Source organism: Salvelinus fontinalis, chromosome 12 (genome assembly GCF_029448725.1).
Source record: "Salvelinus fontinalis isolate EN_2023a chromosome 12, ASM2944872v1, whole genome shotgun sequence".
NCBI classification, from domain to species: domain Eukaryota; kingdom Metazoa; phylum Chordata; class Actinopteri; order Salmoniformes; family Salmonidae; genus Salvelinus; species Salvelinus fontinalis.
In genome coordinates this window covers 15,132,644-15,147,749 of record NC_074676.1, presented here as the reverse complement: position 1 = coordinate 15,147,749, position 15,106 = coordinate 15,132,644, and the positions used below count along the sequence as shown (strand labels likewise).

At 43.8% G+C, this 15,106-nt stretch overlaps 1 protein-coding gene across 11 annotated transcripts in view; it reads left to right on the top strand.

The window, feature by feature from the left end:
- Window positions 1-15,106, top strand: part of LOC129866863 (liprin-beta-1-like) — an 83,846-nt gene that overhangs the window by 27,128 nt on the left and 41,612 nt on the right. For 3 of the 11 annotated variants that reach the window (XM_055939856.1, XM_055939854.1, XM_055939855.1), the window contains 8 exons: window positions 5,994-6,083; window positions 6,183-6,254; window positions 6,630-6,743; window positions 6,878-7,003; window positions 11,436-11,528; window positions 11,769-11,861; window positions 12,931-13,048; window positions 13,767-13,811. In XM_055939856.1, coding sequence (XP_055795831.1) covers window positions 5,994-6,083; window positions 6,183-6,254; window positions 6,630-6,743; window positions 6,878-7,003; window positions 11,436-11,528; window positions 11,769-11,861; window positions 12,931-13,048; window positions 13,767-13,811 — 751 coding nt within the window. The remainder of the gene's footprint in view (window positions 1-5,993; window positions 6,084-6,182; window positions 6,255-6,629; window positions 6,744-6,877; window positions 7,004-11,435; window positions 11,529-11,768; window positions 11,862-12,930; window positions 13,049-13,766; window positions 13,812-15,106) is intronic. The other 8 variants (XM_055939865.1, XM_055939859.1, XM_055939864.1 and 5 more) reach the window with 7 other exon arrangements.

Sequence of the window (15,106 nt, the reverse complement as noted above, 5' to 3'; positions counted from 1 at the left end):
CGATAAGAGACATTACTGTGCAGCTGTATTCATCGACCTGGCCAAGGCTTTCAACTCTGTTAATTACCACATTCAGACTCAACAGCCTTGGTTTCTCAAATGACTGCCTCGCCTGGTTCACCAACTACTTCTCAGACAGAGTTTAGTGTATCAAAATGGAGGGCAAGTTGTCCGGACCTCTGGCAGTCTCTATGGGGGTGCCACAGGGTTCAATCCTCGAGCCGACTCTTTTCTCTGTACACATCAATGATGTCGCTCTTGCTGCTGGTGATTCTCTGATCCACCTCTACGCAGACGACACCATTCTGTATACTTCTGGCCCTTCTTTGGACACTGTGTTAACTAACCTCCAGACGAGCTTCAATGCCATGCAACTCTCCTTCCGTGGCCTCCAACTGCTCTTAAATGCAAGTAAAACTAAATGCATGCTCTTCAACCGATCGCTGCCCACACCTGCCCGCCCGTCCATCATGACTACTCTGGACAGTTCTGACTTTGAATATGTGGACAACTACAAATACCTAGGTGGTTGGTTAGACTGTAAACTCTCCTTCCAGACTCACATTAAGCATCTCCAATCCAAAATTCAATCTAGAATCGGCTTTCTATTTCGCAACAAAGCATCCTTCACTCATGTTGCAAAACATACCCTCGTAAAACTGACTATCCTACCGATCCTTGACTTCGGCTATGTCATTTACATAATAGCCTCCAACTCTCTACTCAGCAAATTGGATGCAGTCTATCACAGTGCCATCCGTTTTGTCACCAAAGCCCCATATACTACCCACCACTGCAACCTGTATGCTCTCATTGGCTGGCCCTCGCTTCATATTCGTCGCCAAACCCACTGGCTCCAGGTCATCTATAAGTCTTTGCTACGTAAAGCCCCGCCTTATCTCAGCTTACTGGTCACCATAGCAGCACCCACCCGTAGCACGCGCTCCAGCAGGTATATTTCACTGGTCACCCCCAAAGCCAATTCCCCTTTCAGCCACCTTTCCTTCCAGTTATCTGCAGCCAATGACTGGAACGAACTGCAAAAATCACTGAAGCTGGAGACCCATATCTCCCTCACTAAGTTTAAGCACCAGCTGTCAGAGCAGCTCACAGATCACTGCACCTGTACATAGCCCATCTGTAATTAGCCCATCTAACTACCTCATCCCCAAACTGTTATTTATTTTGCTCCTTTGCACCCCAGTATATCTACTTGCACACTCATCTTCTGCACGTCTATCACTCCAGTTTAATTGCTATATTGTAATTATTTCCTCACTATGGCCTATTTATTGCCTTACCTCCCTTATCCTACCTCATTTGCACACACTGTATATAGACTTTTTTCTATTGTATTATTGACTCTATGTTTGTTTATTCCATGTGTAACTCTGTGTTTGTGTTGCACTGCTTTGCTTTATCTTGGCCAGGTCACAGTTGTAAATGAGAACTTGTTCTCAACTAGCCTACCTGGTTAAATAAAGGTGAAATAAATAAAAATATATAGGGAATATGTTGCTGTTTCGTATACATCCACTCATGATCATAATGATCATCTCAATGGGTCAATGTGGTTTCATTTTTTGTATTGTGAGGAAAGTCTTCCTGGTTTCATTGGTCAACTAATATTTACTTTGATATATTTAGCAACTACTATAAGCCATGTGTATTAACTTGAAATCCCTTGTCACACCTGATGTGAGACACACACACATCTGTGATTAGATAAAAGAGGACTAGGAGAATGTCAATAAGACAGATGTACTGTACACAGACATGGGAGACGAATGTTATTATCCGTTATAGTTGATGTTCAGCTCTGATTACATCCCTCCTGTCACATCAGTCTCCACAGCGGTGTCTCATTACGACTGGTGTTTGTCCAGATATGTCATAGCGTGTATAAATATAAGCCTGCTTTTGCTGTGTCCTGATTTAGGTTGAGAAAAGGTTAGAACCACACGGGACATCTTTTTGTTGTGGGGTCTGAGTTATTCCCTCCGGTGTCACCACAGACAACCTGTCAGAGACTGTGTCGTGGGGAATCTGGGATGGTATCTTGATGAGTCCTGCTGCTATTTAAAGGATACGTATGGTATGAGGTGCTGCATTATCACCAACATTTTCTGGTCAGTTTTAGCATTAAAGTAGTAATATAGAAACCCTTTACCTATTGGTTAGGGGCAATGTTGGTTCGGGTTGAAGGGGCGGCAGGTACCCTAGTGGTTAGAGCGTTGGGCCAGTAACAAAGACCTTCTGGAACTTGTCAGTCTATTCTTGTACTGAGAGGTGAAGGCTCAAATTGCTTATTTAGGGTAAAATCTGTTGAGAAGCCTTTTGGACCTAGACTTGGCGCTCCGTTACTGCTTGCCATGCTGTAGCGAGAGAACAGTCTGGCTGGGGTGGCTGGGGTCGTTTAGGGCCTTCCTCTGAAACCGCCTGGTGTAGAGGTCCTGGATGGCATGCAGCTTAGCCCCAGTGATGTATTGGGCCGTACGCACTACCCTCTGTAGTGCCTTGCGGTCGGAGGCCGAGCAGTTGCTGTACCAGGCAGTGATGTAGCCAGTCAGGATGCTCTCGATGTTGCAGCTGTTAAACCTTTTGAGGATCTGAGGACCCATGCCAAATCTTTTGTCTCCTGAGGGGGAATAGGTTTTGTCGTGCCCTCTTCACGACTGTCTTGCTGTGTTTGGACCATTCTAGTTTGTTGATGTGGACACCAAGGAACTTGAAGCGCTCAACCTGCTCCACTACAGCCCCGTCGATGAGAATGGGGGCGTGCTCGGTACTCCTTTTCCTGTTGTCCACAATCATCTCCTTTGTCTTGATCATGTTGAGGGAGAGATTGTTATTCTAGCGCTACACGGCCAGGTCTCTGACCTCCTCCCTGTAGGCTGTCTCGTCGGTGATCAAGCCTACCACTTGTCGTCTGCAAACGTAATGATGGTTTTGGAGTCGTGCCTGGGCATGCAGTCGTGGGTGAACAGGGAGTACAGGAGGGGACTGAGCACGTACCCCTGAGGGGCTCCAGTGTTTAGGATCAACGTGGCAGATATGTTGCTACCTACCCTCACCGCCTGGGGGCGGCCTGTCAGAAAGTCCAGGATACAGTTGCAAAGGGAGGTGTTTAGTCCCAGGATCCTTAGCTTGGTGATAAGCTTTGAGGGCGCTATGGTGTTAAACGCTGAGCTGTAGTCTATGAATAGCATTCTCATGTCAGTGTTCCTTTTGTCCAGGTGGGAAAGGGCAGTGTGGAGTGCAATAGAGATTACATCATCTGTGGATCTGTTTGAGCGGTATGAAAATTGGAGTGAGTTTAGGGTTTCTGGGATAATGGTGTTAATGTGAGCCATTACCAGTCTTTCAAAGCACTTCATGGCTACGAATGTGAGTGCTAGGGGCCTGTATTCATTTAGGCAGGTTACCTTAGTGTTCTTGGGCACAGGGACTATGGTGGTCTGCTTGAAGCATGTTGGTATTACAGACTCAATCAGGGACATGTTGAAAATGTCAGTGAAGACATCTGCCAGTTGGTCAGCACATGCCCGGAGCACACGTCCTGGTAATCCGGCCTTGTGAATGTTGACCTGTTTAAAGGTCTTACTCACGTTGGCTACGGAGAGCGTGATCACACAGTCATCCGGACTAGCTGATGCTCTCATGCGTACCTCAGTGTTGCTTGCCTCTAAGCGAGCATCGAAGTGATTTAGCTCGTCTGGTAGGCTCGTGTCACTGGGGAGCTCGCGGCTGTGCGTCCCTTTGTAGTCTGTAATAGTTTGCAGGCCCTGCCACATCCGACGAGCATCAGAGCCGGTGTAGTATGATTCAATCTTAGTCCTGTATTGGTGCTTTGCCTTTTTTTGATGGTACGTCTGAGGGCATAGCGGGATTTATTATAAGCTTTTGGGATAGAGTCCCGCACCTTGAAAGCGGCATCTCTAACCTTTAGGGCAGTGCGAATTCTGCCTGTAATCCATGGCTTCTGGTTGGGGTATGTACATACAGTCAATATGGGGATGACGTCCTCGATGCACTTATTGATAAAGCCGGTGACTGATGTGGTGAACTCCTCAATGCCATCGGAAGAATCCCGGAACATGTTCCAGTCTGTGCTACCAAAACAGTCCTGTAGTTTAGCATCGACTTCATCTTGACACTTTTTTTATAGATATTCACTGGTGCTTCCTGCTTACATTTTTGCTTGTCATCAGGAATCAGGATGACAGAATTATGGTCAGATTTGCCAAATGGAGGGCGTGGGAGAGCTTTGTACGTGTCTCTGTGTGTGGAGTAAAGGTGAGCTAGAATTTATTTTCCCTCTGGTTGCGCATTTAACATGCTGATAGAAATTAGGTAAAACTGAATTCAGTTTCCCTGCATTAAAGTCCCCAGCCACTAGGTGCGCCGTGAGCGGTTACCCTTTTGCTTATTTCCTTATACAGCTGACTCAGTGCGGTCTTAGTGCCAGCGTCTGTCTGGTGGTAAATAAACAGCCACAAAATTTTTGATGAAAGCTCTGTTGGCAAATAGTGTGATCTATAGCTTATGAGATATTCTACTTCAGGCGAGCAAAATCTAGAGATTTCGTGCACCAGCTGTTGTTTACAAATATACACAGACCCCCCCCCTCTTCTTACCGGAGTGTGCTGTTCTGTCTAGCCGGTGCAGCGTATATCCCGCTAGCTGAATGTTTTCCATGTCGCCATTCTGCCACAATTCGGTGAAACATAAGATGTTAGTTTTTTTATGTCGCGTTGGTAGGATATTCGTGTTCGTACCTCGTCTAATTTATTGTCCAATGATTGTACGTTGGCAAGTAATATTGATGGTAAGGGCAGATTTAAGTCTTGGTTCAAACAAACTAGTTGAAGCCCATCTGGTACATCCTCACCCTGCTTACAGTTCTTCAGCCTGTCCTCGCTTTGAGCGTTTCAAAAACACCTCTAATATCAGGCTCCATTGTCCAAGAACCGCATCTCTGAATGTACAAAGCAAATCTCTCCCTGAACTCTTACAACATGCTGTAGTTAGTATTCCCCTGGAAATGTGAGACACCACCCATGTGTTTTCAGACTGCTGTGAGAAACAACCCACTGATGTGTTGGGATTGAGAACCAACAGTATGCTGTGGAGAGAGCACTGAGATTTAGGCTCTGGGCCAGGGAAATGCCAGAGCCTCTGTGTAATGCTGTAACTCTCTGTGTGTACACTAGTCTCTGGAAATTGTTCTCTCTTTGACCATTTAAGGTGTTGCTGGCAAAGGAAAGGGCAAATGCAACATCAATCATGCTAGCTGTCACTCGGAAGACTCATGTGCGATTGTTGTCTGATAATTGTCCGTATTCAAGGTATATTTAAAATATGCCCTGTTCACCCTTAAAATACTCCAGTGCCACAACACAACTCTTTAGGTTTATCTGACTTTATCTTGCTACATTAGTGACAATATGTTACTTTTTGGGAAACCTGACCAAATTCACATAGCAATGTGAGTTATTGATCTATCATTCTACTTGAAAGCAAGTCTAAGAAACGATAGATGTGCTAGGCTCTATTCCTATGCTTCCCGTTTTTACTTTCGGTTTTGTACGCCAGCTGGAACAACAGTATTTTTCGTTATGGAATATATATTTTACAGCGGTTTAGATGGTACAATGATTCTCTACATTTGACCTTTTTTTTGTCACAAACTGAAATTAAGCAAACTTTTGGGCGAGAGTTTTAGCAACCAGGAAATTTCCAACCAGAGCGATTTCTGCATAGTGCAACTTTAAGCACTGAGCATGTCACCTGTCTTACCAGTGTAGTAGAGGCTTACTCTTATAACCCATAACTAATATTGCATCCACCATGGACAGCTACTCATAACTTGATTAACATTTTTTAAGTCTGTCACTAGTGACAATTGGAGTCTGTATGTTAACACTCACAGACCAATCCCATGTGTCACACTCTCACTGACTCCATGTTGTCTTCTCTATGCCTGCCTGCAGTCCAATGGCCACCACATTTCCATGGGTGGTGACCTCTACCAGGAGAGACTGTCTCGACTGGAGGGTGACAAGGAATCCCTGGTGCTTCAGGTACTGTACAGTACCCAACAACATGTCATAGCTAGTAGCTGTCCTACCCAGGCAGCATGAGCCATTAGGCTCATTAAATGTTACAATATTTTTGATTAGTCTAGGCTGCCGCGGTCAGTTGATCTAGGAGGTTCTGAACGTCTCCAGCACCCCTCTATCCGTGCATTGATGGTCTGTCACACACAATCCATGGGGTCTGCAGTGACCCTCTTCAGTAACAACTGTCCGCGATCAAATGCTAAGTGGCTTTTTAGTGCAATGAAGTGTAATGAATGTAGCCTGGTCCCAGATCTGTTTGTGGTATATAGCCAACTCACAAAATTGTTTGGGAATGACAACCCCCATAGGAGTTGGTTATACGGCACAAACAGATCTGGGACGGGGCTATATGATTAACTTGGTGTAATAACAAAAACTCAATAAACGTCATTACTTTGCAAATACAAAGCACTATGCACCATAATTATGTTAATGTTACAATTGTAATGACAGAGTAACTACACAGGTATAAGAGTTACTTAGTGTCACCCTTGTGTTCTTGTGCAGGTGAGTGTGTTGACAGACCAGGTGGAGGCGCAGGGGGAGAAGATAAGGGACTTGGACATGTGTCTGGATGAACACCGGGAGAAACTGAACGCCACTGAGGAGATGCTACAACAGGTCAGTTTGGCCGAGACTGCCCCTGAAAATGGGTCTTTGTTGAAGTTATATTGTCAAAGCTGCTGAAAAACAAAACCCAGCAAGCAAGCTGTGTGTGTGTGTGTTTATATTTAGCGTGTTTTGTTATTTCGCAGGAGCTCCTATGCAGAACGACTCTAGAGACTCAGAAACTGGACCTAATGGCCGAGGTGTCCAACTTGAAACTGAAGCTGAACTCATTTGAGAAGGACATACTGCACTTTGACTTCAGGGACAGTGAGGTATGTGATGGGAGGCCTCTGTTTAAGGACTGATTCTTCTTAGTCTTTCTCTCTCCCTCTCTCTTTCTGACATGCACACACTTACCCTTTCATGCTGCCTGACACCTGTTTGGGGGAGGGAAGGCTTGCATCATCATGTGCTCAAAACCGTAGTGTGTTGGGGCAATAGAGACAGCCTTGTCAGCCTTGCCATGGCCAGAGGCACTGTAATGGTGTTATGTTTGACGGTATGAATGAGTTGCTCTTACATGAATGTGAAGCTTCAGGGCTTTGATAATAGGAAATTGGAAGATGTATTTTTCCTCTGGTTGTATGGTTGCAAACAATGAACAACAGGTGATGTTCATATCTTGTTTACGTGGAAGTTTGAAGAAAAGGAGAACACAGAGGGTTGTGAATTTGGACTCCATTGAACTGTGGTGGATTCTTGGACAGCTCTCAAACACGTCATGTTATTGTTGTTGTGGCACAGCCGTCTCTTCCAGTCCACTGGAACAGTGGGCTGCTGTCCAGTATGTTCCGCTTCACAGCCTATCTGGCAGAGCAGAGCACAGAGGCACTCCCCACCAGAGGCACTTTCCTGTCACATCTCTTAACCTGCTTTGGGATTTCTACTGTCTCTGCAAAGCAGTCCCTCCAGAACAGATATGGTCTCCATGGGGATCAGTAGTAGGCCTTGGACTATGTAGGAGAAAACTATAATATGGTTCTCGGTATAGGCTTCTTTTGATAAAAAAAAGAATGAAGTTGCAATTTACTTTGATTAGGAAAAGCCACACACTCTAATGGCTCCGATGCAGTACGTTTAATAACCCGTTTCGACACCTTAGCTGCCTTCATCAGGATTGAAAATATAATTTTTAATCAAAATGAAAACCAAGGCCAAGTTTTAAAGTGGAACTGATATGCTCCAATCAACCTACACCATTGTTTTACATGTCCATGTTAGGTAACCCTGTTGAACGTGATGTTATGAAAATGCTTTTAGAACATCCTAGATGGTTTTTGAGCGCCTAGTAAGCTCAGAGAGATGTTGCCGCAGCCATATTGAAACAACGTCAAGGTAATGGTAGAGCGTCCGCGCACCTACTTTACTCATGACTTTTTAATTAAGACTGATCAAGAAGTTAATAAACTTAAAGCGAAAATGACTAATTTGAGATTGAAAAACAAAATACAATGTTTTTTTATTTTATTTTTATTTTTAAATTTTTAGCCCCTTTTCTCCCCAATTTTCGTGGTATCCAATCGCTAGTAATTACTATCTTGTCTCATCGCTACAACTCCCGTACGGGCTCGGGAGAGACGAAGGTCGAAAGCCATGCCTCCTCCGAAGCACAACCCATTCAAGCCGCACTGCTTCTTAACACAGCGCGCCTCCAACCCGGAAGCCAGCCGCAGCAATGTGTCGGAGGAAACACCGTGTACCTGGCCCCCTTGGTTAACGCGCACTGCGCCTGGCCCGCCACAGGAGTCGCTGGAACGCGATGAGACAAGGATATCCCTACCGGCCAAACCCTCCCTAACCCGGACGACGCTATGCCAATTGTGCGACGCCCCACGGACCTCCCGGTCGCGGCCAGCTGCGACAGAGCCTGGGCGCGAACCCAGAGACTCTGGTGGCGCAGCTAGCACTGCGATGCAGTGCTATAGACCACTGCCCCACCCGGGAGGCGCCAAAATACAATGTTAACAAGTCAGGTCAAAAATCCACTTGCATACGTGTTTGAGCTCATTCAGCTGTAGGTTACGTTACAGTGATTTTCACATCGGCAGGGGCATCGGATCTAACGTTATCTGTTACCCGACATTAACATTAGCAAGCTAGCCAAATGCATGACGTCCAGAATAACAAAGCATGTAGCTTGCGTCATCAATCCTGTATAGTCCAGTCAAAGCCACACTTGCATATGTTTTTGTGTTCATTTAGCGAGCAAGGTCTAGGTGTTAAACGTTACAGTAGTTTTGACATGGGCATCGGATCAGGCTTTGTTAGCCAGCAAGGTATCTAACAGAAAACAAGCTTATTAAGTTAGCTAACTGCATGGTAATGCCAACAATAATAGTCACTTTTGCAGGCAGATATTGTGTACATAAAACAGTATTCAATATGGTTTGCGGTGAGGGACTTCAAATGTGCCAAATTAGAAAAGGCTATCTAGCTTGCTGGGCTATGAACAGCTGGCTAAAAAACCTAGTTTTCAGTCAATGCAACCTAGCTTGCTAAGTGTTATGAAAGAGTTAGCTACAGACCGGTAGGGATGTTAAGTGTCCGCTCCTATTAAATCAATTGCAGCTAGTTGTGAGACATCAAACGATGCTGCCAATGTCCATAGTGAAATTCATAATCCATTGTAAAATCCTGCACTGTTAGCAAGCTGTTCTGCTTACGTCACTACAGTATAGAGGTCGACCGATTAATCGGAATGGCCGATTTAATTGGGGCCGATTTCAAGTTTTCGTAACAATCGGAAATCGGTACTTTTGGACGCCCTTTTTTTTTTTTTATTTTTTATTTTTTACACCTGTATTTAATCTTTATTTAACTAAGCAAGTCAGTTAAGAACACATTCTTATTTTCAATGACGGCCTAGGAACGGTGGGTTAACTGCCTTGTTCAGGGGCAGAACGACAGATTTTTACCTTGTCAGCTCAGGGATTCAATCTTGCAACCTTACGGTTAACTGGTTAACTAGTCCAACGCTCTAACCACCTGCCTCACGAGGAGCCCGCCTGTTACGCGAATGCAGTAAGAAGCCAAGGTAAGTTGCTAGCTAGCATTAAACTTATCTTCTAAAAAACAATCAATTCTAATCACTAGTTAAACTAGTAATATCATCAACCATGTGTAGTTATCTAGCGTGTCCTGCGTTGCATATAATCGATGCGGTGCGCATTCGCGAAAAACTTGTACCAACGTGTACCTAACCATAAACATCAATGCCTTTATTAAAATCAATACACAGAAGTATATATTTTTAAACCTGCATATTTAGCTAAAAGTTATCCAGGTTAACAGGCAATATTAACCAGGTGAAATTGTGTCACTTCTCTTACGTTCATTGCACGCAGAGTCAGGGTATATGCAACAGTTTGGGCCGCCTGGCTCATTGCAAACTAATTTGCCAGAATTTTACATAATAATGACATAACATTGAAGATTGTGCAATGCAACAGGAATATTTAGACTTATGGATGCCACCCATTAGATAAAATACGGAACGGTTCCGTATTTCACTGAAAGAATAAACGTTTTGTTTTCTAAATGATAGGTTCCGGATTCAACCATATTAATGACCTAAGGCTCGTATTTCTGTGTGTTATTATGTTATAATTAAGTCTATGATTTGATAGAGCAGTTTGACTGAGCGATGGTAGGCACCAGCAGGCTCGTAAGCATTCATTCAAACAGCACCTTTGTGTGTTCTGCCAGCAGCTCTTCGCAATGGCTGTTTATGACTTCAAGCCTGTCAACTCCCGAGATTAGGCTGGTGCAACCGATGTGAAATGGCTAGCTAGTTAGCGGGGTGCGCGCTAATAGCGTTTCAAACGTCACTCGCTCTGAGACTTGGAGTAGTTGTTCCCCTTCCTCTGCATGGGTAACGCTGCTTCGAGGGTGGCTGTTGTCGATGTGTTCCTGGTTCGAGCCCAGGTAGCGGCCAGGAGAGGGATGGAAGCTATACTGTTACACTGGCAATACTAAAGTGCCTATAAGAACATCTGGGATGCCTTTCAGATGAACCATTCAAGTGATGTCATTGATGACATGTTATCAAGGTTACTCCTGAGGTGCTGACCTGTTGCACCCTCTACAACTACTGTGGTTATTATTATATGACCCTGCTGGTCATCTATGAATGTTTGAACATCTTGGCCATGTACTGTCATAATCTCAACCCGGCACAGCCAGAAGAGGACTGGCCACCCCTCAGAGCCTGGTTCCTCTCTAGATTTCTTCCTAGGTTCCTGCCTTTCTAGGGAGTTTTTCCTAGCCAATGTGCTTTTACATCTGCATTGTTTGCTGTTTGGGGTTTTAGGCTGGGTTTCTGTATAGCACTTTGTGACATTGGCTGATATAAAAAGGGCTTTATAAATAAATGTAATTGATTGATCAAGATGACGGCATGCAGTAGTCGGATGAGGCTATTTTCTAAAGTTTTTACATTCATTTTTCAGTAAGGCTAGGAACATACTACTTTATCACATTTGGTTATCAAAATCACCTTAACTTTCTAAAATGTTTCAGTTTGTCTTTAATGTATGTTACATTGCTTGTTCCTCTGGGATCATGTGCTATCTTACTGATTTATCAAGCCATCAGGGTGACTGTTGCTCTGACTCCTTTTACTTCTGAGAAATTCTCTGATTTAACAAGCATATATACAGCTTCCCTCATTCCCCATTGTAAGGCAGTCTTTCTCTCCCCTCTCAGTACATGGGTCTGGAGATTAATGAGCTGAGGTACAAAGTGACTGAGATGGAGAGTGAAAGACTACAGTATGAGAAGAAACTGAAATCCACTAAGGTTAGTTATCATTAGTTAGGGTTGGCCTACCTACACTGCAGTACCTAAGCATAATTCTGCAGATGATTATCTACTTCCAAAAGGAACTTTTTGCTAGCCATTTATTCTTTACACGTATATACTTTTCTTTTGACTACTTGTCAACTCTTTGGGTATCCCCTCCTTTTTGGCATCGCTTCTCTTATGACATCTCCCTTTTTCTCTTTTTCCTTGGCTTACCTCCCTCTCCACTGCTACTAGTCGCTAATGGCCAAGCTTTCTAGCCTGAAAATCAAAGTGGGCCAGATGCAGTATGAGAAACAGAGGAACGAGCACAAACTGCAGGCACTAAAGGTTGGCTTCTCCCAGGGTTTCTGCTTGTTGCCATCTAATGTCTTTCTACTTTTTACTTTGGTTTAGTTTTTGGTTTTTGAGCAAGATTGTTTCAACTGCTGTTTTTTGTGTTTTTGTTTTTACCTATTTCTAGATGAAATTAAAGGGGTGTGTTATCAGAAAAATTATCTAAAACACACTGATCCAAATGATTAAATTCCTAATTTTTTTGGTGCCAGTGACAAAGCCAAAGCACTTAAACGTAAATATAAACCCTAAAATAAACCTTCCTTTAGGCGACACCCACAAGGCACCAGTTTAAGCATATACTGTAGCACATGTAAACCACTTTACTTGTGCTTTTTGGCTTTCTTTGCCCTCATTTTTTTCTTTCTTTTCCTCTGTCCCTTCTTCTCATGGATGAAATGCCATCTGAAAGATTGTTTAATTTCTCAGTTAGTTTGTTTTGAAAGAATCCATGCTTGATGTTCTATCCCATGACCTTTTGACACTAGCCTGGTCCCAGATATTTTCGTGCTGTTTTGCCAACACCTGTTGTCATTGTCACTGTCAATTGAGTTGGCAAGACAGTACAAACAAGACTAGGATCCGGATATTTTGACACTGCCATGTAAAACGGCTCCTCCAGCACTTGCTGAGACATCAACCACCCCAGACCCCTGCACTGACCCCTACATCCCCACCTCCCCCTCTTAAACACATACACCCAGAGCAGGTGTGACCATTGTCTCTGCCTGCCAAGTCAGCATCTGAATGGTTGTTTTGGTTTTTTTCGGTGATGGTTGTTGGGTGTTGGGTATGAAAGGGGGTAAAATAGGGAGGGGGGGGTGATAATTCAATGGCCACATTCCTGGCTGACTACGTTGCAGACGCCTGCCAGATCTCACAACGCCTGCATAGGTGGTTAACATATCAGTTAACTGCACCATACGATATAGTAATCTGATGCTCTACTGCACAGTCGATGACGTGGCAAACAGCCATTGGCAATGCAACGTCTGCAATTTAGTCGGTCTGGAATGCACTCAGTGTTTTTTGGGAGGATGACTAACTGTTGTGTGTTGAGCAGGAGGAGCTGGTGACGCTGAGGAGGCAGCTGGAGGGAAGGGACAGAGAGATGAGGAGGTTACACGGCGAGACTGGGTTCAGAGCCATCACCCCGGGTGGCATGGACAGTGGAGAAAGAGGTGAGATCATGGACCATATTCACTGTTTCTCTGTGTCTTTACTCTATGGGGTGGTTTTCCAGACACAGATTAAGCCTATTCCTAGACTAAAAGCATGAAGTGCCGCAGGTAGTCTAGCGTTTAAGAGCGTTCGGCCAGTAACCGAAAGGTTGCTGGTTCGAATCCCGCACCGACTAGGTAAAAAATCTGTCTGTGCCCTTGAGCAAGGCACTTAACCATAATTGCCCCAGGGTCGCTCGCCGCCGACAATGGTTGATCCCAGGCAGTGACCCCACTCTCTGAGGGTGTTTCAGGTAGTGGGATATGCACAAAAAAAACTATTTTCCAATAGGACAAATGTAAGCACCCACCTAATTATTATAATACTGTGTTATTATTATGTCTTTCAAATGTGGTTCTTTGTCCAAGACTAGCCTAAATATGTGTCTGAGAAACCAACCCTATAAGACAAACATGTTCCATTTAAGCCCAGATGATAACATTTTGGTAAAGCTTTACGTAAAGCCGACAGTTATAATGCTTTATGATGTGTTCTAAGCATGTATGAGCATTTATGTCTTATTATGCTTAAAAAATAATATCTCAGAAATGTCTGTCATATTTTGTGACCAAATCAACGTGATTTCAAAGAATCCAGTCTTGACAGAAGTCATGATGGACAGTCTTCAGAATCTGGAGCCAGTTTTTGTTTCATACAGTAATTCTGTGTCCTGTTTAGTCTCTCACCCAGATGAAACTCTTAAAAAGAGGCTGAAAGAGAAACGTAAGGTTATGGGTTTTATCAATGCTTGTATTTATTATTATTTGCTCTTGCACAACTGTCACTGTTGCATGTATGGGCATGAATGACCCATCTGAACCTTGCTTCTCCATAACCCATTGGAAAGCTATTTAATACAATGTATACTCTGTGAAATTGTTTTATTATCAGTTCAGCCACCGGTATTTTAGAACTCAAGGAGGTGAATGAAAAGATGATATCAGTGGATTATATTGCAGAAAGGTTGGCCTTTACCATTCTTAAAGTACATAGAGTAAGTTGACTTAATGTAAATATCTTAAAGATTAAATCTGTTTTTTGTTCTCTGTGGCAACCAGATTTAGTTCAAATGCAAATAGTGTGAAACGCAACCTGCACACAACAAGAGATATATGCTGTTCAAATGAACTCACCTGCCTCTCTTTGGTATTGTGATTTCAACAGCCTCAAAAACTTTCTACACAACAGATTGATTACAATGGGAATCAAATTTACGGATTGTGCTTTAAGATTGCCCTAGGGAAAAAGAAAGACACTCCCCTACGTATTTATTTGTAAATAAAACTTAATTTGTCTCTATACTCCAGCATTTGGGATTTTAGATCAAATGTTTTGAGGCGACAGTACAGAATTTCACCTTTTATTTGAGCCTATTTTCATACAGTGCATTCGGAAAGTATTCAGACCCCTTTTCCACATTTTGTTACGTTACAGCCTTTTCCCTAAAATGTACGGAGGTGACCAAGAACACGATGGTCACTCTGACAGAGCCCCAGAGTTCCTCTGTGGAGATGGAATAACCTTCCGAAGGACAACCATCTCTGCAGCACTCCACCAATTAAGCCTTTATGGTAGAATGGCCAGACGGAAGCCACTCCTCAATAAAAGGCACATGACAGCCCGCTGGGAGTTTGCCACAAGGCACCTAAAGGACTCTCAGACCATGAGAAACAAGATTGTCTGGTCTGATGAAACCCAGATTGAACTCTTAAGCCTGAATGCCAAGCGTCACATCTGGAGTAAAACTGGCACCATCCCTACGGTGAAGCATGGTGGTGGCACTCTGAAGAGACCTGAAAATAGCTGTGCAGCAACGCTCCCCATCCAACCTGACAGAGCTTGAGAGGATCTGCAGAGAAGAATGGGAAACCCCCCAAATACAAGTGTGCCAAGCGTGTAGCGTCATACCCAAGAAGAATCCAGGCTGTAATATCTGCCAAAGGTGCTTCAACAACGTAAAGGGTCTGAATACTTGTGTGATCTTTCAGTTTGTTTTTTTGTTGCAAAAAATAAACAAA